Source organism: Lissotriton helveticus, chromosome 3_1, assembly GCF_964261635.1.
Source record: "Lissotriton helveticus chromosome 3_1, aLisHel1.1, whole genome shotgun sequence".
Classification (NCBI taxonomy): domain Eukaryota; kingdom Metazoa; phylum Chordata; class Amphibia; order Caudata; family Salamandridae; genus Lissotriton; species Lissotriton helveticus.
In genome coordinates, this window is record NC_136061.1 from 409,306,285 (window position 1) to 409,333,831 (window position 27,547).

General features: G+C 47.6%; 1 protein-coding gene across 4 annotated transcripts in view; it reads right to left on the bottom strand.

Moving 5' to 3' along the window:
• Positions 1-27,547, bottom strand: part of TRAK2 (trafficking kinesin protein 2) — a 704,082-nt gene that overhangs the window by 481,104 nt on the left and 195,431 nt on the right. For all 4 annotated transcript variants that reach the window (XM_078680216.1, XM_078680217.1, XM_078680219.1 and 1 more), the window contains one exon: positions 10,131-10,207. In XM_078680216.1, the coding sequence (XP_078536342.1) occupies positions 10,131-10,207 (77 nt within the window). The remainder of the gene's footprint in view (positions 1-10,130; positions 10,208-27,547) is intronic.

A 27,547-nucleotide genomic window follows, 5' to 3' on the forward strand; every position in this document is an offset into this window, starting at 1 on the left:
TGGTAGGTACTGTGGCGGCGCCCAGATTGGCCGGCCACTGGGAGTTATCCCATGCGGAGGGGGTGGAGCCAAGGATGAGGACCTCAGTCTTGTCCGAGTTCAGTTTCAGCCTGCTAGTCTTCATCCACTCTGCGATGGCCTTCATTCCCTTGTGGAGGTTGGATTTAGCGGTGGCCGGTTCCTTGGTGAGGGAGAGGATCAGCTGGGTGTCGGAGTATGAGACGATGTTGAGGTGGTGGGTTCGGACGATGTTAGGGAGCGGTGCCATGTAGATGTTAAAAAGGGTCTGGCTAAAGGATGAACCTTGGGGTACGCCGCAGGTGATTGTGGTGGCTTCGGACCTGAAAAGGGGGGGGGGAGGTGGAGGTGGACTCTCTGCGTTCTGCCGGTGAGGAAGGAGGTGATCCAGCCCAGGGCTTTGTCTTGGATCTCCTGCGTCATGGAGACGTGTGCGCAGGGTGTTGTGGCAGACGGGGTCGAAGGCGGCCGAGAGGTCCAGGAGTTTGAGGGCCGCAGTTTCGCCGTTGTCCAGTATGGTTCGGATGTCGTAGGTGGCGGCGATGAGGGCAGTTTCGGTGTTGTGATTGCTGCGGAAGCCGGATTGAGAGGAGTCCAGGATGTTGTTCTCTTCCAGGAAGTGGGTCAGTTGTCTGTTGGAGGCCTTCTTAATGACCTTCGCCGGGAGCAGGGAGATGGGTAGGAAGTTCTTGAGGTCCTTTGGGTCCACCTTTTTTTTTTGAGAAGGACGTTGATCTCGGTGTGTTTCCAGCTTTCTAGGGAGGTAGCGGTGGACAAGGAGCTGTTGATGATCTTCCTGAGTTGGGGTCTGATGATGGAGCTTGCTTTGTTGAAGATGTGGTGGGGGCAGTGGGTCGGAGGGTGAGCCGGAGTGGAAGGTGTTCATGATTCTGATGGTGTCTTCATCGTTGTGCCAGGAGAGTAGATTGTCAATGTGCTTGGTGGGTGTAGAGTCGGGGGTACGGGGGGCCTTGTCGTCGGTGTCTGGGTGTCGAAACTGTTGTGGATGCCTGCAAACTTGCGGTGGAAGAAGGTGGCCAGGGAGTCGCAGAGTTCTTGTGATGGCAGTATGTCATTGGAGCAGGAGGTGGAGAGTTCTTTCATGATATTGAAGAGCTCTTTGCTGTTGTGTGCATTGTTGTCGATGCGTTCTTTGAGGGAGGTTCTTTTGGTGGATCGAATGAGCTGGTGGAGTTTGCGTCTGGCGTTTATGAGGGCTGCGTGATTGTCTGGTAATTTCACCACTGCTTCTCGAGTCTTCTGCAGGTGTGCTTGGAGTTTTGGAGGTCGGCGTTAAACGAGATGGCGCACATGTCGGTGCGCCTGTTGGAGGGTTTCCTTATCGGGGCGAGGGTGTTGGCCCAGTCGTCCATCCATTGTCTGAAGTTGTTGGCTGCTGCGTCGGTATCAGAGTGTGGAGTCTTGGGCTAGAGCGGTGGTGAGCTGGTCTTCAGTGACTTTTTTCCAGCTGCAGTGTGGAATATGTTGTATGCGCTGTGTTTTTCGAAGGAGAAGTGGATGCAGTGGGGGTCAGTCTAGTGGAGTTCGGTGGTGTGGCTGAAAGTGACGTGGGCGCTGGCGGAGAAGATGGGGTCGAGTGTGTGGCCGTTGGGGTGGGTGGGTGTCGTGAGTAGTTGTTTGAGACCGAGGTTGTCGATCAGCGTTGTGGAGTTGCTGTCGTTGGCGTTGTCGAGGTGGAAGTTCAGGTCTCTGAGGAGGATGTAGTCTGTGCAGGTGAGGGCGTGCGTGCTGATGAGGTCGGCGATGGATTCGCTGAACTGTGGTCGGGGTTCCGGATGCTTGCAGACGAGTGTTCCTCTGAGGGTGGTGTTGTGATCGACCTGGATCTAGAAGTGTAGGTGTTCGGCCGTGCTGAGGGAGTCTTCGGTGTTTGTCGAAATGCTGATTGTGTTCATGTGGACGATGGCGATTCCTCCTCCTGGTCTGTTGTTGTTACGATCGCTGCGGGTGATCTTGTAGCCGTCCGGGATGGCTGTGGCTATGTCGAGCGCCGAGGACTTGTTCATCCAGATCTCTGTCAGGAAGGCGACGTCCGGGGCGGAGGAGTCAAGCAGGTCCCAGAGTTTGACGGCGTGCTTGTGGACTGAGCGGGTGTTGAGTTTAACACAGCTGAGGTGGTTGTGGCCAGCAGTGTTGGGGTGGGCAGGACGTGCAGGTGTGCGCTGGCTGGTGTAGCTGCAGTTTTGGCAGGTAAAGGGTCCGTGTGTGAGTTTCAGGGTGGCCTGGAAGCAGGTGGTGGATCGGCCGGTGTTCCGCGATGTGGCGTTGTAGCGGTGTCAGGTGTTATAGCACTCGCGGGAGCCAGGGGGTTTGGAGCTGGGCGCAATCCAGTCGCAGATGGGCTTGCTGGGCCATCCGCTGGGCGACCACGCAGCGGTCGCCATAGGAAGGGGAGGGGGCGGGAGAGGGCTGGAACGGTAGGCGGGGCTGCAGGGGCAGGAGCGGCGGGAAGAACAACACTCACACTCAGCACTCACAGGTACAGAAAAAAAGCAGGGGCCATTAAAAAATACAGTCACGCAAATACAGGGGCAAAACACGAAAGGACAATCACCCAGACAGATGTAGAGTAGTGCGGGGAAACTGGAGGCGCGGTGGGGACGGCGGAGGGAAAAAAAACGCAGGGCTGCGGGCGGACAGGTGGCACAAACCCTGTTCAGAGGACCAGCTCTGTGACTGCATAACCTAGTGGCCCAAATGTAGTGGGTTGCTAGGTGAATCTTAGAAAGCCCAGTAATTGAAGTCACATAGCTCAATGGCAACACCAGCAGAGGGTACATACTGAAGCAACTTTTTGAAACCCAGTATAGATATGCACAAATATCAAGATTGATGGAATGAGCTTGAATTCTGGGCAAGAGCCAAGATACTATATGAATTAGGGTTGCCATTGTGGTCCATACCATCATTCGCTATACTCATTAAAAAGAACAGACACAATCATATGAGAATAAGCGGATGTTGTGACTATGGTTGGCTTGGTTGAGGGTGAAAGACTACATATATTTCAGAACCTCTAGCACAATACCACATACTGTGAGATCAGTTCTTGACATAAAAACCACTAATCAAATTATTTCAAAAGACATGGGAATTGGGTCAAGGCACTTCCAAGGCGCCTAATACACTGCAAATCATGTTGGAATCGGGATGCAGAAGGACAGCAGTATCACAAAACTATGCAACATTACTTACCGAAATGATGCCATTACTAAACACACTTAGAACTCTGTGTGTTAAGGATGTAGGCGAAGAAATGATGGAGGGGAAACGGAGATTAGACAAACAACACCCCAAACCAGTATTGCGCAACACTAGATTCTAGCTCCTGCAATTAAAGATCCAGCATTGTACGTATTTAACACCTTGCCACTTACATAGAATAGTTGAGAGTACTGGATAGATGGCCTTCTTTACCAGAAAGCGAATGCCAGTGCAGCGCATGTGTGTTTGTCATGTCCGTTGCTCAGAGCATACTGGAAGGGAGTATTAAGAGTACCATAGGAAAATGGAGGAATTAAGCATTGCTGGGGATCTTAGACGATGTATGTTGAATAGACTTACATCTAAAGTACAAGCAGGTAAATGTGCTGATCGATGGTGCTAGCAACACGATAAATCAAAAGATTATGGAATAGTGACTCCCTGCCACCAATTAACGAGTGGGAAAAGGGCTCTTGGAAATTGGCAGAAACTGAAGTTAATGCTCTGGCTGAACAATGTAAACAAACCATAGGGTTACGCGCATTAATGAGTGGGACACGTTCTTGATTTACATAACACAGAAATAAGATACTAGACCCCTGTGATGACAATAAAGGATGCTATATATAATGGTGCAGAATGATATGCTAAAGTGGGTTCTCTTTGCTCTGGCTAAATGTGCAGAGGATAATAACAAAGATGAGATTATACTAACTGTATTCTACGCCAAATCGGTGAAGTAATGTGAAAAGTCATTATGGCTGTAATGAACATAAAGGAGTTCTGTAGTTTAATGTTATATGCCGGTGAAATCAATAAAACAAAACGTAGATGGTTCCCAACAATCACCTCGAGCACTGTAGGCTCGGATTGGTTTTCAGCAAATCTAAGACAGCACAATGAATCGGTACAGATCCCAATGAATACCTATTTAAAAATACATTGTAGTAAGTGGACACATCTTTATACCAGTCTTAAGACTTTATAATTTAAACAGTGAATCCTTAAGACATTTCTCAAAAGATGTCCAATAGTCAGAGAGATGCTTTGCCTATTTGGAGCTTGTAATGTGACCCACTCAAGAAAATTATTTAACAAAGGCAGGCAACAGGGGCTGTGTAGTGTGTAAATTGACATATTTTCTATGTGATGTTCTGCAGATTCGTAGAGTGCACTATCACCTGGGAGGATATCCGGACGCTGAGCAGGTGCAAGTCTATGGACACCTAGGGCTTAGTGGCACTACTCAAAAGCCAGGTCTTAAGCTTCTTGCGGAATTCAAGAAGTGAGGAGGAGTCTCTTATGTGTAGTGGTAGGTCGGTCCATGAGTTCGGAGTGATGTAGGAGAAGGCATGACAGGCAGATAGGGATTTCTGTATGCGTGGGCATTGAACAAGTAGGGATCGTGACGAGCTGAGGTGTCTGGAAGATTTGTGAAAGCAGATGCGATTGTTAAGATAATATGCAGGGTCAGTGTTACGTAGTGCCTTGAAAGTGTGAGTGAGGACTCTAAATTGTGCTCATTAGTGAATCAGGAGCCAGTGGAGCTCCTTCAGATGTGGTCTGATGTGAGTGAGGCATAGAAGGTTGAGAGTGACTTTGGCCACCGAGTTTTCTGGGTGCTGTTTGGGAGCCGTTTGAAAATCTTCCTCCGCATATTCAGGGTATGGATGCATGAGGCGTTGACAGCACTAACTTGGGTGGTCATGTCAAGTTTTCTGTCGATGATAATCCCGAGTTTCTTGGTGTGGGTGATGGGGGTGGGTGTTCATTGTAGCTCTGCTAGCCACCAAGTGGTGTCCCACAGTGATAAGCTCTCCACGCAGATCACAATTTCGGTCTTGTCTGTGTTCAACTATAGACAGTTGTTCTTCATCTAGTTGGAGATTTCATTTATGCAGCCACTGTACTTGATTCACATACTGGGCGTCTTTTCTGTGAGAGAGAGACAATGAGTTGCATTTCATCAGCGCAGGAGAAGACTGATACTCTCAGAGCAGATAATACTAGCTAGATGTATGTATGCATTGAAGAGAATTGGGCTCAGGAAAGATCCTTGCGGAACTCTGCAGAGGAGGTCACAAGTATCTCAGGGGTACGGTGTCAGGCTGACTGACTGTGTCCTTCCAATCAAGAAGCAGCAGAACCATCAGAGAGCGTGTTTTTGGATTCCGATGTTGTGTAGGCCTTGGATGAGGATGGGGTAGGAAACTGTTCAAATACTCAGGAGGAAGAGGGCCGCCAGGGTCTTCCCTGTCTAAAGTCATTGAGAGGTCATCCGTGAGAGTGATGAGGGCAGTTTCCGTGCTGTGGCTAAGCCTGAAACCAGACTGAGTGATGTGAAGTAGTTGGTGATCATTGAGGTATTCAGTGAGGTGTCTGTTGATGATTTCATCAAATACCTTGGCTGGGAATGGTAGCAGGGAGATCGGTCTATAGTTGACAAGTGTTGAAGGATAAGCAGAGGGTTTCTTCAGCGATGGGAGGACAGCACTACGATTCCAAGCATCTGAGAAGGTCGCAGAAGAGTTTGAGGCATTTAGAATGAGTGTGACCATGGCACTAATGGGTTGCAGTCCTCTGGAGTAGGCGTGGCAGCGGCAGTGGTCAGATGGGGCCCGAATTGATGAACTTCATGGTGGCAGCGTTTTTTCCATGGACTTAATTGGCCATGTGATTAGCAATGGTTCTTTGGATAAGATCGTGAGGCATTTGGAGAAGTCTGTTGGGTTCAGTTGCGGGCAAAGGTTGCTGTAAATCCTGCGATTTTGTTGCTGAAGAATTGAGAGAGATTGTTGCAGATGTCCTGTGAGGGGGGATAGAGTTGGAGGTGGCCAATGGGGAGGTGAAATCCTTCACAATGGCGAATATTTCTTTACTTCTGTTTGAATCGATGCGGTCAGCCAGAGAGGCTCTTTTGATGGTCTGGATCATTTGGTGGTAGACTCTTAGGGGAGATTTGAACGCACTCCTGTCGGCATTGTTCAGACCCATTCTCCATTTGCGGTCCAGTTATTTGCAGTGGCATTTCATCACTTTAAGTTTCTCTGTGTCTCTGGATCTTTATGGTTCTGTTTGAGAGGGGCCAGGGAGTAGGAGTAGGCGCAGAAGTAGGAGCAGGAGGTGATCCAACTGTTGAAACCTTTGATGGATTTGGGGAGGCTGTTGCTGTGTTCGACTGATGCGTTGTGAGGGTGGTGTTTGTCGGTGATGCTGTTCCAGTTTCGGCAGGCTGGTCTGGCAGTGGTGCGTGTGCATTGGAGTGGGACAGGGATGCTGAATTTAACATGGGCATGGCCAGTCCTGGGGACTAGTGTTGGCTCGTCGACGGAGGTGTTACCGATGTCGGTGAGAATAGTATCTAAAAGTTGTCTAGTGATGTGGAGGTAGCTTCTAATGTCTTCAAATAGTCCTCTTTAGCTAGGGGTCGGTGTGGTCATCCAGGTGGAAATTCAGGTCTCTGAGTAGGACCTAATTGCTAGCATCAAGAGCAAGTTGTGCAACTAAGTCTGTGAGGGTGTCAGTGAAGGTTGTGCAGTCCTGGTGGTTTGTAGAGTGTCACTTAAGGTCAAGCTGGTTATGATGTGGAGTTTGAACAACAGGTGTTCCATGTTGGAGGATGACGTTTCCATTGATGTGGTGCAACTGATTGTGTTCTTGTGGATGATGGCGATTCAGCCCCCAGGCTTATGAAGCTTGACTTGCCTGGCAATCTTGTAGCCAGTGGGGATGGCTGGAGCGATGTCAGGTGCCAATGTAGGGTTCAGCCACGTTTCCGTGAGGAATATTAGGTCGGGGGCATTGTTGTGTAGCACGTCCCAGATCTCTGTGGCATATTTGGAGTGTGGAGACTTGTGTGGGTGGCTGCGTGAGTGTGAGAGAGAGAGTGGGGTGTTGGGTTCTGTTGGTACAGTGAATGTTGTGTGTGGGTAAGAGCATGAAAACTTGAAGGAAACGCAAGTGAATGCTTGCTTGGTGTTGAGGCAAGGCATCAGTGTGAGGAGAAGGAGCATAGTAGCGGTGGGAGGGTGGAGGACCAGGGTCCCTGGCACTTGGTGCAGGTGGGTGGCGACTGACTTGCCTTTGGTGCACCTTTGAAGCATCAGCTGTGCAACCATTCAGTGGCAGCCAGTAAGTAGGTCCCTTCCTGTGCAGACAGATGATGGGGAATCCACGGATGTCACTTTCTTTGCAGATGGATGATGGAAATGACTCCTTTTGCTTGGTTTCTTCTTTTAAAGAGAGTTGTTGCGGAAAACCAGTGAGGTCACTTGCTGTGCAGATGGATGATGGCAATTATTCCAGGGCAGAAGGTTTAAACTTTGTCCAGGGCTATCATGACAGATGCCCTCACTGTAACCATAATGCTCCTAGGAAGGAGAAGACCGATTTGGGTCTTGACTTGATGGACGCACCGAGGGATAGATGCTGCTGTTGCATTAAAAAAGTACAATGTAAGTCCCGAAACAAACTGTTGCACATTTATTACATAACAATGCTGCAATTGTGTATATTTATTTTTTTGGGTTATGTACATTTTTTTTGTAAAAGGACCATAATGACATGTCTCTTCATATATATTCCTCTGCCCACCAAAATACCCTCTGACCAGTGGATACATATACTGCACACTCTGCATTTAGATGGGTGCTTTCCAATGGTTAATGGAGACTTTTTCAATTAGGGGCTTTGAGAATTTCCATTTGGTCAGTTTTCGCTCATTCGCAGCCTGCATAATGTTGTCTTCGGTTTGCCTATAGTCAAACTTTTCTTCTACATATTGTCCCATCTTCACCCACTGAATCATGCATTTAGAATATGCTTGGATATTTTCTGTAGGCTGTATCTTTGATAATAGTCTGGAGGGTGGCGAGAATTTCTGTGCATAGTATCTTCAGGTGCTCATAAGGATTAGTGGAGACTACCAATCTAACTATCAGTAGCTTTATTCAGGAAATGGCAGCACAGTAGAATTGTTGAGATTACCTGAATTTTATCCAACCCAGTCTAGCAATTGCAAAACTGTAAAAAAATAATTTATATAAATTTGCCTTTTCACTCATTTATGAACATGTCATGCTTTAACAGGGTTATGTCAAATTACTTTAAACTCCCATATTTTGCCAGGGAGGCTACTGGGGGATTTAAAAATATGAAGAAGATTACATGCAACATCTGACAACTGTCGGAGGTGCTTCAGCATAGAAGGGCATTATAGAGTTACAGCCAGACTCTGGATTGATGTAAATAGGAAAACTTCAAAGGATAGCAAAAGGCAACTTAAGTCATTGTGCTGCAACATATTCTGGATTTGGTGCCTAAAGACGGGAAGAGAGATTTCAAAGGAGGGGTCTGTAAACGTTGTTGCCAAATATACTGCAGATGTACTAAATGTAAATTGCTCTCTTACAAATCGGTTGGTGATAGTTAACTAATTGTCTGTAAAAAAATATATATAAATATAATACTGTATTAAGATTAAAATAAGAATTAGTAAGGCATACAATAATAGCACAAGTAATACTAGAGCAATATAAGCACTAAACAAGCATTAAGCATACTAGTAATAATAATAATGAGACTAAATCTAAGTAACTGCCACAAGACCATACTGGAATTGTAGTACACATCATTAACAGAACCAAATAATATTCAATGTACCCAAATATGTTGGGCAAAATAAATATCAATAATCAACTCACAATTCCAGTGTTAAACCTGTAAAATAATTGGTAATCCACACTTCGCAAATGCATGCATCAACAACCTTGCAAAATTAATACATTTGCTATTGTTACTTTTGATGATGTGACGTGAACATACATTTAAGTCTGTCTTTATATTTTTTTAGACGTTATTTTTCTGAGCAGACAACTCTTCCTCTAACCAGCATGTTATAATATTGAACGTATATACATCCAACTTCAAAACTATTATTTATAAACTAGACTGTTCACTCATATATGAATGGTTGATGCTCTATCTAGAGCACGTAGGACTAAATGATCTCATAATGTTTCCAGGGTGGGCATTATCTTTTTTCATTTCACTCTACAACAGACCTAACCACTGGATCTACAGACCGAATGAAATGGTATGCAACAAGTGATTTCTTAACAAGTTTTGTCCAGATGTCCGCAGCCATTTAGAACTTTGAGGGTTCTGTGTTCACCACTGGTCTACAACTATTATTTTCCTTTCCAAAACCATTACTGAATATATAAAAGGACCCACTCCATGTATCAGTGCAGCTAGGGTTTTGATTGCATTAAGAAGGCAGAGGGGAAGGTTTTGGGAGAGAAAATGTTCCAATTCCCAGATTCTCTTTTGTAGAAAAATTTAGTTTGTGCCCATTTTGCAAAGATAAAGGAACACCTTGAACATCAAGAATATTTATCATTAGATGGTATACACTGTGTCACTCACAAGTAGCATTTACACACAGTATATAAATGATAGATAATGTAACCTAAATCGCACAAAAGAAAACCTCAATGGAAATGTTAGGACTAATGATTTTGGTACACAGGTTCTACACGGATCCAAAATTCCGAGGAGAAATCTGGTATGGACAGATCTGATCCCTGAACTAAATTTAAGAATTAAAGGGGGAACTTCAAGAACCCTTACCTCCTCAAGTACTGCAAGGTTAAGGAATCTTCTATTTAAATACAAATGAATCACAAATATAAATTGAAGTATTTGACTCACCTCTTGGCTAATGCGACAATGTATAAATACACGCACGAGAAAAGTATAAAAAGTAACAGAAATAAAATACTTTTCATTTACAACACAGATACACTGATCTAAGGCAAATTAAGTCTCTACTATGTCTCAGTTTAAAACAGTATAATTGTGTGATCGCGAGTCATTGTTTTACTTACCTCTGCCAGCAGGTGGGTAACCATGTCAATATCATTGTAGGTTTTGGTCATCTGCTCCACTCTATCAGAGCCAAGAACTAAGACAAAAAAGCATAAAACACTGTAACACTTACTAAGTGAGAGGGAATTTAATACTAAAGACATTTAATATTTTATTTACTTATTTTATTATTTTTAGGTATAGTCAGACCAGGGGTGCAGTAAGCAGGCCTAGTTATGAGGTACCATGGTTGAAAGCTTGCAGTGCATGACTGGAACAATGGTATCTGTTCCTTGAACACACAGAACAGCCAAGCAAAGGGAAATCTGTTAACAAAGGCAGTTGCAAAACATGGGTTGTGCATGGTTAGGGGCACTTAACTTAAAGAAAGAGTGTGATGGGGGGGGAGTTTGAAAATGTAGCCATTGGATTAGACAGTGGTTAGAAACAGGTACAGAACTAATAACTATTTTTCACTTGCTCATTCAAACGCACTCACTCTTGGCATTCCCATAAACTATCCTCACAACAAAGGCCAACACTACGAAAAGGTATCTATTGAAAGACTTAAACCCCCATGTGTCTTTTGTTCATTATCCTGCCTTCTTTAAGACAAAAACAGCAACTGCAGCAATAAGGGCACGCCTATCAGCAATGCTTCTTTAGTATTAACTGTACATGCACTTTGTTAGTCTACTGAATACTTTCCTTTGCAGTTTATTACTTTAGCCTTACCCTCTATCCTTAGCTGTTACTGGAAGCTTTTTTGCAGCTTTGCAAATGGTTTGTTTCAGTTTTATTTCTTAATCTTGTAACAGGTTGTAAGGTACAGCTTCCAAAAATCATTCAGCTCATTATTCATGACTGTTCAGCCGCATCCTTTTTTATGTCTGGGTTGACAGCACAGCTATATGCAAAACCCACTATTACTAATGCTTTAAAATATATAGAGTGGGCTTACGCTCCGCACAGAGGAGCCTTCTCATGTCGTCATTGGCTGTTTGGTGTATCATTCTACTTCCCATGGAGGGCCAACACTACAGGGTCCAATGGACTATTTTTAGATCTCAAAAGTATACTGAATCAGCACACATGAAATTATCTCACAGATACACTGAGCAAAGGTTTTTATAATTGTATTGTTTCACAACTGCAAGCCTTTCTTAAAATATTTTAGTTAGATCTCAAAATGCAAGCTAGATCTACTGCTTGGCCAATTCCTGTTTTTCCAAGCCCGGGATTACCAACGTGACTGCCTGTAAGACTTACTGTATACAATGGAGTGGGGTGAGCATGAACTCCTTTCAACTATTGGCTTTTTTGTTCAGCCTATTGCTTTGAGTTCGCCTCCATCACATCTTAAATTTGCTCAGAGCAGTGTACACCTCTTACCTGATGCTGTTTCATGTATCATTCCACATCCTAGGATTCTGTTCTAGTGCACAAGGGATTTTACAACTGAAAAGTGTATTCAACCATCACACTTCGTACACTTAGCTCTTTACTCGAAAATATATTGCATAAAAACTCTCTCCATTTTTATGTTTCATCTACTACAAGGCATATCAAAACAACTGAATTGATCAAGTCTAAGGAATGTACATAAATTTTCTCATTTAATAAGAGCATTTAGAAAACATTAAACCTAGTGATGCTATGGATGCTTCATGTAGGTATGAGTAAAATGTCAAATCCATCAAAATGATTTAGCAAACTTCTGTTTGAATCTCATCTGGTAATTCCTAGATACCACCCATTATTAAATAGGATTACATACAACTATTTCACAACCTTAGATGGATTAGTTCAGATGTTACCTAAAATATAGACTATATCCAAATGGCTCAATGGTCGGAACTTTAATTTGACAAGTAGGTGGATAGCACGAATGAGAAGGGGTCTAGTGCCACTTCAAACTGAATCAGAGCTCCACAGTCAGAGTTGGGTGTTCTATTCTATCACAATGATGATGTGTTAACTTGGCATTATAATAGTGGGTACAATTATTTATAATTAACAACAGTTCTTGTATGGTGATGGAACATTATGTCACAATTGTAGAAAACTGGAGGGATATTTGTGCCCAGTAATGGGGCTACCAGGACTCGCTAAACAGAGTACAGAATATGATATATTTTGCACAATGTGCTCAACTGCACTCCAGGTGTGCAGATAGTCAGATCGAGTGACTCAGAGGACTAATGCATCGATTGCCTAAATGCTGGTTAACCCTCTTGATCATAGATTAGAATCCCAATTAACTTACTAAGACTTTTAACATCAGATATGAAAGTGCACTATACAAATATGACTAATTTTATATTACAGATGTGTCAAAAATGTTGGGAGAAGAGGAGACTAAATTGCAGCTCGTTTGCGTATAAAAGAAGTGATAAGGAAGTTGGTCAGCTTTAATGGAAGTCTCATCATAGTTACTTGACAGGCCCTTCAGCACACAAATGAAAGTTAAATGGATGTGTAGCTAAAATAAATCTAAAATGCATGGACATTTTTTACCAAAGCCTAATGGAACCTTTCACCATATAATGCTCAGAATACCAGTTCTACTAAACACTATTGCATACTGTTTCTTTTTGATCTACACTCTCTCCAATAAGACACTGCAGCCAGTGACCTAGTACAAACTGCCTTAAATCAAACGTGCTTCCCATTAGCTCGCCTTAGTGGATCTCAAAAACTGTGCGCACAGTAACTATGTCATGCCTTTTTTTTTATCTTACTGTTACTTGTTGGCCTCTTCAGTTCTACCAGCCCTTGCCTTCTGCTCCCTTCTTACTAGGGGTGGGTGGAAATCACAGAGTTTCACTAAGCAGGATTCTGTGGAGTTGCATAAAAACTCAGCGAGATTCCGCAGAGTTCTGCGAACAGGTGGAATCAGCATGTTGCGCTATATTTTAGCGCTAGGAGCTTGTGCTGGGCTGCAAAATTAGAGCGAACAGCACCACATGGGGGGGCGGATCTTGCCAGCGCCGATGGCGGAGCTCGATAAAGGAGCTCTGCGCCATCACCTACACTATCCGGCAATTATCCTTGACCTACGGAGCCTGAGGCGAAATAACGGGGGCGCACGTCAGCTGGAGGCCCCCGCCGCCCGCATCGAGTGCCCTTTTCGCTCCCCGGCGATCCGGAGGAAACTTCTGAAGCGTCGGACATCCCGCGGCGCTGGGCCGCGGGCTCGAGTAGCTGGCTCCCCGGCGTGCGTCAATCGATGTGCGGCGGACCTGCTGGGCGGCGGCCCGGCGGTGACTGGCAGCTGAAGACGGACGGGGCACACGTCTGTGCCCAGAGTGAGGAGGCTCCCCCCAACACACTCTGGCCGCCCTGGCTGCTAGATTTGACTCGCGTTGCGAGCTCTGCCGGCAATTGTGCTCACGGGGGCATGGAGGGCATCTGCGAGTCCTAACAATGCTGGCCCATTGATATCCTGGGCAGGCACGGTGCACATGGGGCTGCCTGGGCTCGGAGCGGGACCCTTGTGGACACCGGCCCTTGCAGAGAGGCCGGACACTGCACCCTCTGGCACTGCCCTGGTGGGAGCAGTGGTTGGCCACGTGAAAGGGGTGGCTCAGCGCGATCAGGAGCCTGCCATTCTGATGCTGCTCATTGAAAGGCCATGCTGAGGTCTCTCGTGGGGGAGACACTTGGAACTGCTGCTGACTCCGTTATGCTGAACACAACTTGGGGAGTTGCCCTCTAGCCCCCACAGCATATCGGCGGGGATACAACCTGGTGGCGCGGAAGGACGCTGTCAACGGTTCTGCGATGTGGGAGGCGCTGCGTGGCCTTGGTGATCCGCTGCGGTGAGGCCCCACTCGTGCTGCTCCTGGGACCGGACGGGCGGTGAGTGGCTCCACCTCTGAAGCGGACCCTGCCCCCCTGGTGAGCGGTGACCGACCTAAGCTCTTAGTGAATCTGCGTGGCAACATGGGGAAGGGTGACAAGACCCAAACCAAACTCCTCTTTGAACAGCGCCGCACTAAAGCCTCGGACTCTCTGGAGCCGGCGCCAGCACAGACTCCCAAGGGTGCGGACGGTTCCATCTATTCAGACATAAAAGAACTGCTGGTCACAATGGAAAAGGGCCTACAAGATAGCATGGCGTCGATAGGCACTAAAATTGACGCCCTGACTTACCGCATAGACCGCATGTCAGAGAGTGGACAAGCACGCGGAATGACTGGATATGTCGGAGAGACGCCTGACCGAAGTTGAGGAAGCTCAGATGGAGCTGGACAAAGACCGCAAACAAATGGACAAACTCCTTCAGGTCATACAAGACAGGTCAGAAGATTTGGAAGCCCGCTCACGGCGTTCTAATATACGCATCACGGGAATTTCGGAGACGACACCCACAGGGAAAATGGAGCTCTTTGTGGAAAAACTCTTGATTACACTACTAGGTGATGACGTCTTTTCGCTTATGTTCATAGTGGAGAGGGCGCACCGCACGCTGGGCCCCCGCGAGCCCCTCCGAGGCCAATCATCGGCAAGTTATTGAACTACAGGGACAGAGACACGGCGCTGCGGATTGCCCGAGAGAAGGGGAAGCTGCAGTATGAAGGTGCAGCCATCTCGCTCTACCCGGATTTTACGGCGAAAGTGCAAGAAGAGCGTAGACACTTTGCTCCCTACAAAAAGCAATTGCGCAATCTTGGCCTAGATTAGGCCATGCTGTATCTGGCGAGGTTACGGATTAACCGGCAGGGTCACTCCCACTTCTTCACCGACCCGAAAGACCTGCAAAAAGCCCTGAAAACGTGGACCAAGGAGCAGAAGAGCAACCCCAGGAGCCCAGAGAGTGGGGAGCGAGATGGCAGCCAGCTGGACGACCAGGACTAGAAGTCTCGCACGCTCCGGGGGTTTCTGAGTAGTGCGAGGCCTATAAGTTGACCTGGTGCTGAAGTCCGCACCGACGGGACCTCAGTTTGCTGATGCACAGGGAGGCATGAGTACCCAAGGCATCCAGGAGAGGCATAGGGATCTGTGACCTGTTGAGATCTTTCCATTTGTATATTGCTACTTGTCAACCTGAGATAGGACTTGGAATGCTCTGTGATTGCATATGCCTCTTGGTATAGTATACAATAATGCACTGTCCGGGCGGGGCCGTGGGTGTGGCGGCTCACCAGGTGGGGGGAGTTTAAGAGACACGCTGATTCAGTTATGGCTCTAGTGGTATGACTTACAAATGGTGATGGTGCTAGGGGCGACACTGATGTAATATTACACCGGAAGCACTACCGGTTTGTGATTCTATTTTAAAAAAAAAAAAAAATCCTGGCAACCTCGGCCCTTGCGCTGTATGCACTCATGGTCCCCTTGGGGGCCTTTTTGGGTTATTTGGAATTGTTTGTGGGGGGAGGTCTTTCCATGCTAGGCCATGTTGGGGTTGGTCTGCTGTGGGTGGGAGAGGGAATGGGAATTGTTTCAATTTGGGGGGGGAAGGGTTCTGTTTTATTGGGGGGACGCTATTTTTGACCTGCCTGGACCCGTGGTTTTCGTTGCTTTTGGCGCACACCAGCTCTAAAACTCCATACCTCGCGGAACCCGCTCCGCGGGTCCCGCAGCGCCGTGTGCATCCTCCCTGGACCTCTGAAAGCTGTTGTGGGTGCGTGCTTGTGTGCAGGGCTGCGAGCGTCGGGACCGGGACTCCATATCCCAGGAGCCCTGGTAACCCGAGCCTGTGTCATCTGGCCGCTCTCCCTGCTCGCCCCGCCCCTCCACCAACTTTAAAAGCCCTCGCTTGCCGAATGGATTTGGGACGCTGTTCTTGACCTGCCTGGACCCGTGGTTTTCGTTGCTTTTGGCGCACACCAGCTCTAAAACTCCATACCTCGCGGAACCCGCTCCGCGGGTCCCGCAGCGCCGTGTGCATCCTCTCTGGACCTCTGAAAGCTGTTGTGGGTGCGTGCTTGTGTGCAGGGCTGCGAGCGTCGGGACCGGGACTCCATATCCCAGGAGCCCTGGTAACCCGAGCCTGTGTCATCTGGCCGCTCTCCCTGCTCGCCCCGCCCCACCAACAAATTACCTATATTTGCAATCATCCTTTCCCGCGGCGCGGGAGCGTCCCGGGAGAAGCCCGGGACAAGGGCGGGCCGTCTGTGGCAGTCAGGGGCTGAAGGAGGCTGGGCTGGCCCTAGTCTCGAACATCCACACTATTCATATCCTGCTTACTGCTGTTTCAGGTTAGTTGGTCTCCGGGGAGCCTCACATATTAAGGACTTTTTTTTAGATATGTCCAATTCTTTACCTTCCTGTGTTGGGGTTTCGATTCTTGGGCCTCTCAAATACTTTGTGAAGGCAAATAAGGAAATCGATAAAGAACTCTTATTAGCCGAGAAACGTGTAGAGCGTCGTCGCTCTATTGAAAAATTCAAAAAGAAACCGATGACTTCCCAACAAGATATAACACTTACTCAAGATTTGGGCAGTACTGGTAGGTCGGACTTAGACGTCGATTAATTTAGCACCGACCATATCCCTAATATTTTTCGAGATCATAATATAACTCTTACCCACTCTGCTATTATTAGCGAAGACAATATAAATAGCCCTCCGACTGTTTCTAATAGCCTTATCGATTTGAATACTCCAGTTGCCCCGACTGTAGTTCCGCAACTCCATTCAACATTGACTAATCATCCATCTGATATAGTAGCACCCACCGAGGCATCTCCAAAACATATTCTTAGCAAGACCAAGATTAAGTCCTTGAATCCACAAAGGGCATTCCGCTCTCCGCCAAGGAAAAAAAGGAGAAAAGGTGGGTTAAAACGAAAAAGTAAAAATCCCTTGAGCCCTGCACCCCTATTAGTAAGCCCCAAAATCACATTAATTGATCCACTTGTGAGTGAGGCTTCATTAAGAACCCACTCCTTGCCACCCCTCGCCGAAGAATTACCACCTATGTCCAATAAAGAGACAATCGATCTTTTTGAACAGCTTCTAAAATCGTATATGCTCCCACTTATGGAGAGAGTGAGGATTCTGGGGGAAAAAATGGACTGCCTCATGGCAGCTGCTGATTTGAACACACATTCCGATCCTGTGAATTCCAAAGATCAGCCCTGCTCGAAATGCCAGCCTAGTACAAAAACCTTGATCTCTAGTAGATCTCTTAAAACCAATGTAAAGGCAATCTCTAACAACACAAGTGCCCCCCCAACCTCAATTAAGCCGACGACAGTACATAGCCAGCCAAAGAGAAGACACTGTTGATTCCGAATAAACCACCTCCTCCTACGACCAAGCCAAATATGTTTTCAGGGGTAACCAAAACAAATACTATAACCGAAAGAGCAAATCGTAGGTCCACAGTGGACTTACCGCCAGAGTCTGCAAACTTCGTGATCCTTTTAACCGGTGTTCCCCAGATTTCAGGTGGAAATCGCGAACACAATGCAAATTTGAAAAACAAAGTTATCTTTTGGTTGAGAACTAATAGACCCCTCCCTGCCCACTTAAACGGAGATATAATCTCAGTAAGAAGATGTAATTGGGTGGGTCTTCGTCCGAAAGATATCGAGGGAGACATTGTGATCATTAATTTTAAGGACCACAGAGTTGTTTCACATATTAGTGATTGGTACCCAGGAAACAATGAAGGAGGTGTCAACTCGAAACGTAAGTTATTTTTATCCAGAGGCTCTGCTTAGACCCCCTTCCTATTCCAGATCTAATAGAAATACTCACCCTCTGAATATGGCCAATCGTACACCACTTTTTTCCCGCCCAGCCAATAATTTCAACATTCCTTTCCCCTTCCCTCTACGTCGTCATCCTCCTAGTCACCTCCCCACACCAAATAATCATACTAATTACACCAACTATAATGAGTATTGGAATATCCCGTTGCAAAACCTGTATGAACTATATTCGGGTTGGATTTTAATGATTGACTCGTCTTTCCGTTCTCCGATTTAGAGGCCAATCAAGATTGTACGGGTATTTTTGCTACCCCAGGAAAAGTTCCCTCTTATGATGAAGTACTGAAAGAAAAGTCATCTTATTGTGGGAATGGGAAATCTGATCTCCCTGGTGGTGATCGGGATGTGGGATTGGTAATAGACGAGGTAGAGGTTCAGGAGGTAATGTCCTTAGAGGTTGGAAATAAGGTGACAGGCCCTTATGGAGGAATTACAACTGTTGTAGAAGATTCATCAGGGGAATTAGAAGGAGAGGTCCCCCCCGTCAATAATCTGGTGGTTGGCTGTGAAAATAACTTTTTACCAAATGAGAGTAGTAGGGGGCATACTGCCTCTATTGCAAACGAACTAGCTGCTCAGGCACATTCTCTTAAGATAGCCTCCTGGAACATTGCGGGGTTGAAAGGGAAATTGGATGGGGTTGAATGGGGTGATTTTATAGAGCAATACGATATCCTTATATTTAAAGAAAGCTGGTCAATCGAGGCAGTTTTTCGTTTAGGATATCTACATTTTTTCAAACCAGCCATCAAGGGGACAAAGGGTCGTCCGTCTGGTGGGCTAGTTGTTTGGATTAGACAATCACTTTGTTATAGGCCCCTCATGTTGCTTACCCCAAATGCTGACATTATGGGGCTCAAACTTAGTAGAGCAAACTGTGAGGACCTGTATATAATTAATATTTATGCAAGGGGTCTACCTGGAGGGAAGGGCCCTGCAAATACAGTTAAACTGTACGTTCGAACCTCTGTCCTGCTTGGATGATGGTTGCTATGGCGAGGTAGATGAGTTATGGAATATCCCCAGCCTTGCCATACCACCAGTCAAAAAGATCACTGAGGCTGTACTGCAGTGGCTTGGATTGTGCCTGGAGTGGGGTTTAAGGGCAGCTAATGGAAAGACAAATTCCGACTTAGCAGGAAATGTTACCTTTGATAATGGCTATAGCTCGAGTCGGATTGACTATTTTTTAATTAAAATGGAATTTTGGTCGTTACTAGGGGATATGGAAATCATTGGGAGACCAGAAAGTGATCATAACCCCTTGGCAATTAAATTGAAAATTGATGTTGATTTGTATAGTAAAAATGCAACAAATTGCATTACAGCTGAGACTGCCCTTACTAACGACTGTCGTAGGGTTCGCTGGTGCAGGATTCTGGTAGCCCCAGACACTATTGAAAATGAAGCCCCGGATATTTTGACTTTAACCGAAACATGGCTTCAGGAAGCCGACACTGCCATTCCCAATCTAGTCTGCCCTCTCGGCTACTCCATGTATACTGCGAATAGGCTATCTAGAGGTGGGGGTATAGCTCTGATAGTGAGATCCAGCTTTTCCTGTGTGTGGACCATTCTTAAGATCGCTGGCTGCGAAAGCGCCTCATTTAAAGTCTCTGTCAGCCCAGAATTTACATTCTCTGGGATGGTGGTGTATCGTCCGCCGGGCAGTGATGTAGCGTTCAGGAATGCTTTCCCGGACACTGTTGCCACCTTGGTCACTGCCTGTGCCAATTTTTCCATTCTGGGCGATTTAAATTTGCATTTTGATGCCCCATCCTGTCTGACAGCGCGTAGTATTCTTACGGACTTAGAGGCCTTACAACTTTCACAGCTGGTCTCTCAGTCTACTCATTCCGGGGGACATATTCTTGACCCTTTTTTTACCAACTTGACCGAGGCTAAAGTCACGTCGGTGGCTCCTGTAGAGTGGTCTGACCATTCTTTGGTTTCCATCTACTGCCCTATGACTTCCAACATTTCCATCTCTCCAGCCAAGCAGGTACCCAGGAGACCCTGGAGTAAACTCAGGCTGGATGACTTTTACCATCTCCTGTCAATGGAACCTCTGGGCCCATTTAACAACGTAGAGGAGGGATATGATCTCTTCTGCTCTTGGCTCACTAGGGCTCTGGATGTTTTGATACCTGTTGTAACAACGAAGATCAACCCTCGAGTGTCAAGCCCCTGGTATGACGACGCTTTGCGCGCTCTGAAGGGAGCCTGTAGACGGGCGGAGAGGGCCTGGCGGAAGACATATGGGGCTGAGCAAAAAGCTACTTATGTCGCATCCGTCAAGCTCTATCACCGGGCCATTTGTCGTGCCCGAGCGGCATTTTATGCCGAGGAATTCCGGAACAGCACTAACCCGTCGAAGGCTATCTTCAAGGCGGTGAAAGATCTTATGTCTAAGCGGCCCATTTCTACGACTGAGAGTTCTGTCACACATTGTGAGTCCCTTGCTTCCTATTTTTTAGGTAAAGTCCAGTCTATTTATCGGACTTTCCCGAGTACGGGTATAGCATTGGGTAGCCTCAAGGGGACACCCTACCTGCCCGCTCTTCTCACTCTTCCTCCTCTCACCATGGAAGGGTTTGATAAACTTGCTACGCAAGTTAAATCTGGGTCCCCAACTGATCCAGTGAGGCCTGCCCTCTTTCGAGATCAGACCTTTGTGGGACGTGTGGCTATTCGCTCTCTTGTTAATCTCTCCTTAGAGACTGGGGTCGTTCCTACCAGCTGGAAACAGGCGGTGGTGTCTCCGATTATTAAAAAGCCATCTCTTGACCCGTCTAAGCCGGAAAGCTACCGTCCCATCTCGCTGCTGCCCTGGCCAGCTAAGTTGACAGAGGCCCATGTCAATCTGGCCCTGTCTGAACACTTAGCCCGGTCCAATGCCCTCGATCCCACACAGAATGGTTTCCGTGCTGGCCACAGCACGGAGACTGCCCTTCTGGTGATGGCGGAACATCTCCGTGCAAGGTTGGATGCTGGACAGACGTCGGCGCTGATTTTGTTAGATCTCAGCGCCGCATTCGATACTGTATCGCACAGCATCCTCCTTGGGCGGCTCGAGGAGATTGGTATCGGCGGCTCGGCGCTGCAATGGTTCCGCTCCTTCCTAGACAACCGCTCCTTCTGTGTTGCCATCCCTCCGTTCAAGTCCGGGTTCCAGCCTCTGGCCATGGGGGTTCCACAGGGATCCTCGCTGAGTCCCACGTTGTTCAACCTCTACGTGAGACCGCTGGCTGATGTCGCTAGGCAGTGGGGCCTAACCATGGTCTCATATGCCGACGACACACAGCTGGCGGTTACTCTCAGCGGGGATGCGGAACAGGATGCCCCCAGGTTTCAGTCCGGTCTGAAGGCGGTGGCCAGCTGGCTGACAGGTAACTGTCTCCAGCTTAATGCCACAAAAACAGAGGTGATGGTTGTCGGGAAGGGAGTGGAGCTCTGGGGCGATCAGTGGTGGCCTTCGGAGCTTGGCCCCACTCCGACCCCAGTGCCGGAGGTGAAGAACCTTGGGGTCTGGCTAGACGCTGGTCTGACATTTATAGGGCACACCAAAAAAATCGCAGCCTGTTGCTTCGGTCTCCTTAGAGGGTTAAGGCCGGTGCTTAAGTTCTTTGATGCCCCGACTAGACAGCTTGTGGTCCAGGCAACCGTCATCTCTCGTCTGGACTACGCCAGCTCTCTGCTGGCGGGGGCTAACCAGGCTGAGTTAACACGCCTGCAGCGGGTGCAGAACGCCGCGGCGAGAGCCATTGTTGGACTTCCTAAGTTCTCCCCGGTGTCTCATGTCATCCGCTCCCTGCACTGGCTCCCGGTCAGGAAGCGTATCCTCTTCAAGGTCCTGTGTCTGACCTTTAAAATCCTTAGAGGCATAGGTCCCGAGATCTTGGCCAACTCTATTTCCTTCTATGTCCCTACCCGCAACCTTCGATCACAAGGTCAGGCCCTTGCTGTTGTCCCCAGATTTAGGCTTAGCCGGATGGGAGGCCGTTCCTTCAGGGTGAGAGCTGCGTCACTTTGGAACACCCTCCCGGTTGAAATTCGGCTGATAGAGGACTTGCTGTCGTTTCGTAGAGCCATAAAAACTTTCCTATTTTAGCCCTTCTGTTTTAGCACTTTTTTGTAGCATTCTGCCTTGTTGTGTTATGACTGCTCCGTGTCTCTGCGCCGGGATGCTCCTTCGCTGGAGTCGCTGTGCGCATAACAAATTGTTATAACATAACATAACATAACATAACATATTGGTAAAATCTCTCATGAGGTGTCGGAGGCGGTTATAAAAGTAAGGTCAATATTTGACGAAGTGGGTTCATTGGAGCAAATTAGCTCAATCCATGAGTCCCTTTTTGCCAAATTAAAAACCTTTTTTACAAAAACTGGTGTTGAAGTGAAAAAAGGTGGAAAACCCTCAGGTGCCAATTGGTATGATAAAACTTGCCGTAACGCCCACAGCGCCCTGATTGTTGCTATTAAATCTAGAGTAACTGCGGATATCCAAGAGGAAAGGCTGAAATATAAGAAGGCCTTAAAATGTGCAAAGACCTCATGGGATGACCTACGCTCGCGGGCTCTTTATGAGGCCAGCATGTCCTCAAACCAGATTAAATTCTGGCAGGTAGTGAAGTGGGGTGGGTCGAGAGACCTGCAAACCCCAGCAAACCATGTCCCAGCTGATGACTGGGTTGAGTATTTCTCTTCCCAGTTCTGCGGCATGTTGATGGAAAGTAACAACGCAGGGGTGCATAGCATGTTACTTTGTCAGGAAGCAAATAGTGGGCCCCTAGTTTTTAATGAAATTGAGGCGGCAAATGCACTAAGGTTGGTCCAAGCTGGCAAGGCACCAGGCATGGACTGCATCCCAGCAGATCTCTTTAAACATGATTTGGATAACTGGGTGACCTACATAACTACTCTGGCTAATGCCATTGCCAGAGGTGCTAGGGTACCCGACTCCTGGAAAGGGGCTGAAATCCTTCCCGTATTTAAAAAAGGCGATAAGACCATTCCAGGGAACTACCGCCCAATAAGCCTCATAGATGCCCTGCAGAAAGTCATAGCTAGAATGCTGTTAGGTAGAATCCAGATTTGGATGAACGATGAAAACATCCTGTCCCCGATGCAAGCTGGCTTCAGGGCATGTACAAGCACTGTCGACCATGTGCTAAGATTTAATCTGATATACTGGAAGACAGTGCATTTAGGTGAAGGCACCATATATGCAGAGTTCGTGGACCTCAAATCCGCGTTCGATCTGGTCCCAAGAGAGAAGATGTGGATGGCCCTAAGGCGAATGGGTATGCCACTGGAACTTCTCAAATTAACTATTAGATTGCATGACCAAAATTTCACAAGGGTTAGATGGGGTAGCCAGGGCCAGGTGACTGAGTCCTTCCCAGTGTCACGTGGTGTAAGACAAGGGTGTGTCTTGGCACCTACCCTGTTCCTACTTTTTATAAATCAAGTAGTGCAGTTTTTATCAGATACCCCGACCGATGCGCCAGCTCTTGGTGGGACTAAGTTTCCCCTCCTAATTTTTGCCGATGATACCTTGATATTGGTAAAAACACAGGTGGGACTCCAGACTGCAATAAATACATTTGTGGAGTTTTGTAATATAAATGACCTCGAAATTAATGTTTCAAAAACCAAATTTATGGTCCTGACTAAGAACAAACCATTAAGGGGTCAAGTTACAATGAACGGTATTATATTGGAGCAAGTAGAGGTGAGGACCTACTTAGGGGTAGTTATAGACTACAGGCTTCGCTGGAAGGAGCAGATCGAGGCACTTTGCTTAAAATTTGCATGTTTGTCGGGATGCTTAGTTAAGGAACAGCGCAGCTCCCAAACCAAAAGGGTTCTACCAGCACTTAAAATCTATAACGCTAAAATTAGGTCTGCCATCCTCTATGGCTCGGATTTATGGGGTAATGTTGATCTTGCCCCTTTAGATAAAATCCAAAACAAGTTTTTCCATAGCCTGATAGGGCTCCCAAAATCAACACCAGCACTTCCCCTTATGTTAGACATGGGCTGCCATTCGATTAAAAATCAGGCTCGATACAGGATGGTTGCCCTCTGGAGACGCATTTGGTCTACACCAGAACTCTCTATGTTTGCCAATGAGATTCTGGACGTGAGATCAATTTTGGGGTCAGGTAACCTACTTTAGTTTAAGACTGTGAAGGCCACACTTTATAAAATGGGTCTTCACCTACAGTGGTCAGATCCGGCAAATCAGGTATTCCCGTCGAAAAAAGAATTTAAACTACTTTTTTGGACAACAGTAACAGAGGACTACGTTTTGCTTTCGCAGACATCCAGTTTGACTGGTCTCTTTCTGCTTCACAAACTGGTCCCTCATACCGAGACTTATTGGGACAATATTACTAAAAGCGCAGATAGGAAATTTTACCACCAGTTTAGAGTTGGCACATTACCAGTAAGGGCATTTACAAACAAATGGCGTAATCAATCAACCACGTTTTGTCCCTGGTGTAGTGAGCTAAAAGAAACTGTTGGCCACTTCCTCTTTGCTTGTCCAGCTTATTCCGCACCCCGTCGAAAATGGCTTCAACCCATTTGTAGAAGGATCAATCTACGTGTGTGTGAGGAAGCTTTGGTAATGTTAAAATCTAACAGCACAGAGTGGGTATCTATAGGTATGGCGAAATTTCTTGGACGGGCTTGGATCATCAGAGCTAGACACTTACTTGGTGGAAAAAGATAAACAAGTCAATTGTAAGAACCAATTGTTTAAATCACCACGATTCATGACTGATAAATAACGTCTTTTCCTTTTTATGACTCATGTAACGTCTTACGATACTATTTAATCCTATTTTACTGTGTAATGAATTAATTGTGTTTTTAACATCTATTATGTTGTACTATGTATATATTTTATTGCTGTCTTTTATGAAGAAATTTCGAAATAAAGACGTTTGAACTGAACTGAACTGTTTTATTGCATTGCATAGGAGGGGGTATGGAAGGGGGGATTGAGACGGCAGTTATATCCCAGGTTGAGCACTCTAGACTGGTACACTGATAGAAGATCTGCGTGCTATACACTAGGCATACCATGTCAATATGACCGACCCACCTGAAGCGCAGGGACCTGCACAGACGGCCACCATACGCGCACTCACATGGAATGTCAGGGGGCTGAATGATTTCAGGAAGTTGAGGAAAGTGCTGAGTTATTTAAAGAGACAGAATATTGACTGCAGGAAACTCATTTACCGCTCTCTAGCAGCATGCTACGCAGTAGAGGTCTGGAGGGACACATAGCTGCAGCGGGATTCACGACACATGCCAGAGGAGTCATTATTTGGGTCAACCCGGGGTCGAAAATTAGGCTGCAGACACTAAGAGCCGACCCAGATGGTAGATATGTCATAGCGTCCTGTAGGGGCATGGGGATGGATTTGCTGGTGGTTAATACTTATGGACCGAACTATGATGACCCGGAATTTTATGTTTCGCTTGCTGCAGTGGTTGGTGCATATGACACGCCCCTAATACTATGGGGCGGGGACTTCAACCTGACGCTTAAACCAGACCTGGACAGGTCGACTGGCTCCCGCGTCGGCCGTCGGCTGCAGCACTAATGCTGACTGCTAGACTTCTTGCCCTTGACATGGAGAAGTAGGCATGCGGCCCTGGGAGGGTTTACCCACTACTCTGCTTACCATGGAGTCCACACTAGAATAGATTACTGGTTTGCTACCACGGGGATGCTCCGCAGTGTCAGTAGTTGCAAGGTCCTGCCGCGCATGCTGTCGGACCACTCCCCCCATATTGTTGGTCTTGACGACCCCGACTAGAAGGGGAACTGGCTGAGGCGATTGACCTCTTTTTTGAAAAAAATTTAGGATCAGTGGAGGACTTTCAAACAGTGTGGGAGGCGTTTAAAGTTTACATACGGGGCATCGCTATGTGTAAACACTCCAGCGTCTTGAAGGCCATAAGGCGCCGATTGTCGGACTTAGAAAGCCAGCTGCAGGCTCTTGAGATGCGGCACCTGAGCCAACCAAATGCTGCCACTGAAGGGGAAATCAAAACTCTTCTTGCAGAATACCACGACGAGGCAGACAGGGAGGTTAAACACTTGGGCAAATACGCCACTGCCCGCACTTATGGTGAGGGTGAAAGGCCTGGCTCCGTCCTGGCTAACATCCTTAAAGGCAGGAGGGGGAAAGCCGGTGGTCACGGAGCTGAAAGATTCTGATGGTTTAACGACAAACTCAAGAGCTCCAAGAAGAACTGTAGAGCACTCGAGAAAACCTGGCGCAGAGACCCAACACCGGACAACATGACTGCCCTCAAGCTCGCCACCCGAAAACACCACCAACTGATCCACGCCACCAAGAAAACCGCATTCAAGGAACGACTAGACAACAACGCACACAACAGTAAAGAACTCTTCAACATCGTGAAAGAGCTCTCCAACCCCAACGCCGGAAACAACGACATCACCCCTTCGCAAGACCTCTGCAACTCCCTCGCCTCCTACTTCCACAACAAGATCGCGGACATACACAACAGCTTCAGCACTCAACCGACGCACGCCACAACCGACGCACGCCACGACCGAACCCCCCCCCGATCAGCACCGAAGACACCGTCAACACGATGAACTCCATCCATTCCGGATCTCCGACAGACCCCTGCCCTCACCACGTCTTCAACAAGGCCGATGCTGTCATCGCACCCCACCTGCGGGACATCATCAACACCTCCTTCAACACCGCTACCTTCCCAGAGAGCTGGAAGCACGCCGAACTCAGCGCCCTACTTAAGAAGACATCAGCCGACCCCACCGACCTCAAGAACTACCGCCCCATCTCGCTGCTTCCGTTTCCAGCAAAAGTCATCGAGAAGACCGTCAACAAGCAACTGGCCGCCTTCCTCGAGACGAACGGCTCCCTCGACCTCTCGCAGTCTGGCTTCCGGGCCAACCACAGCACCGAGACCGCCCTGATCGCAGCCACCAATGACATCCGAGCCCTGCTCGACAACGGAGAAACAGCGGCCCTCATCCTCCTGGACCTCTCCGCGGCCTTCGACACTGTCTGCCACCGTACCCTAGTACAGCGCCTCAGCAACGTCGGAATCCAGGAGAAGGCACTGGAGTGGATCATCTCCTTCCTCGCCGGAAGGACACAGAGAGTCCGCCTCCCCCCGTTCAGATCAGAGGTCACCGAAGTCATCTGCGGCGTTCCTCAAGGCTCCTCGCTCAGCCCAACACTCTTCGTCTACATGAGCCCCCTCGCAGCCATCGCACGCCAGCACAACCTCAACATCATCTCCTACGCCGACGACACCCAGCTGATCCTCTCCCTCACCAAAGACCCCGCCACCGCCAGAGCCAACCTACACGAAGAGATGACAGACGTTGCCAAGTGGATGATGAACAGTCGCCTGAAACTGAACTCGGACAAGACGGAAGTCCTCATCCTGGGATCAGCACCCTCCGCCTGGGACGACTCCTGGTGGCCCCCCGCCCTGGGCAGCGCACCCAAACCCACAGACCACGCACGCAACCTGGGCTTCATCCTGGACTCATCCCTCTCCATGACCAGACAAGTCAACGCCGTCTCCTCGTCGTGCTTCAACATCCTGCGCATGCTACGTAAGATCTTCCGATGGATCCCCACCGAGACCAGGAAGACGGTCACCCAGGCCCTCGTCAC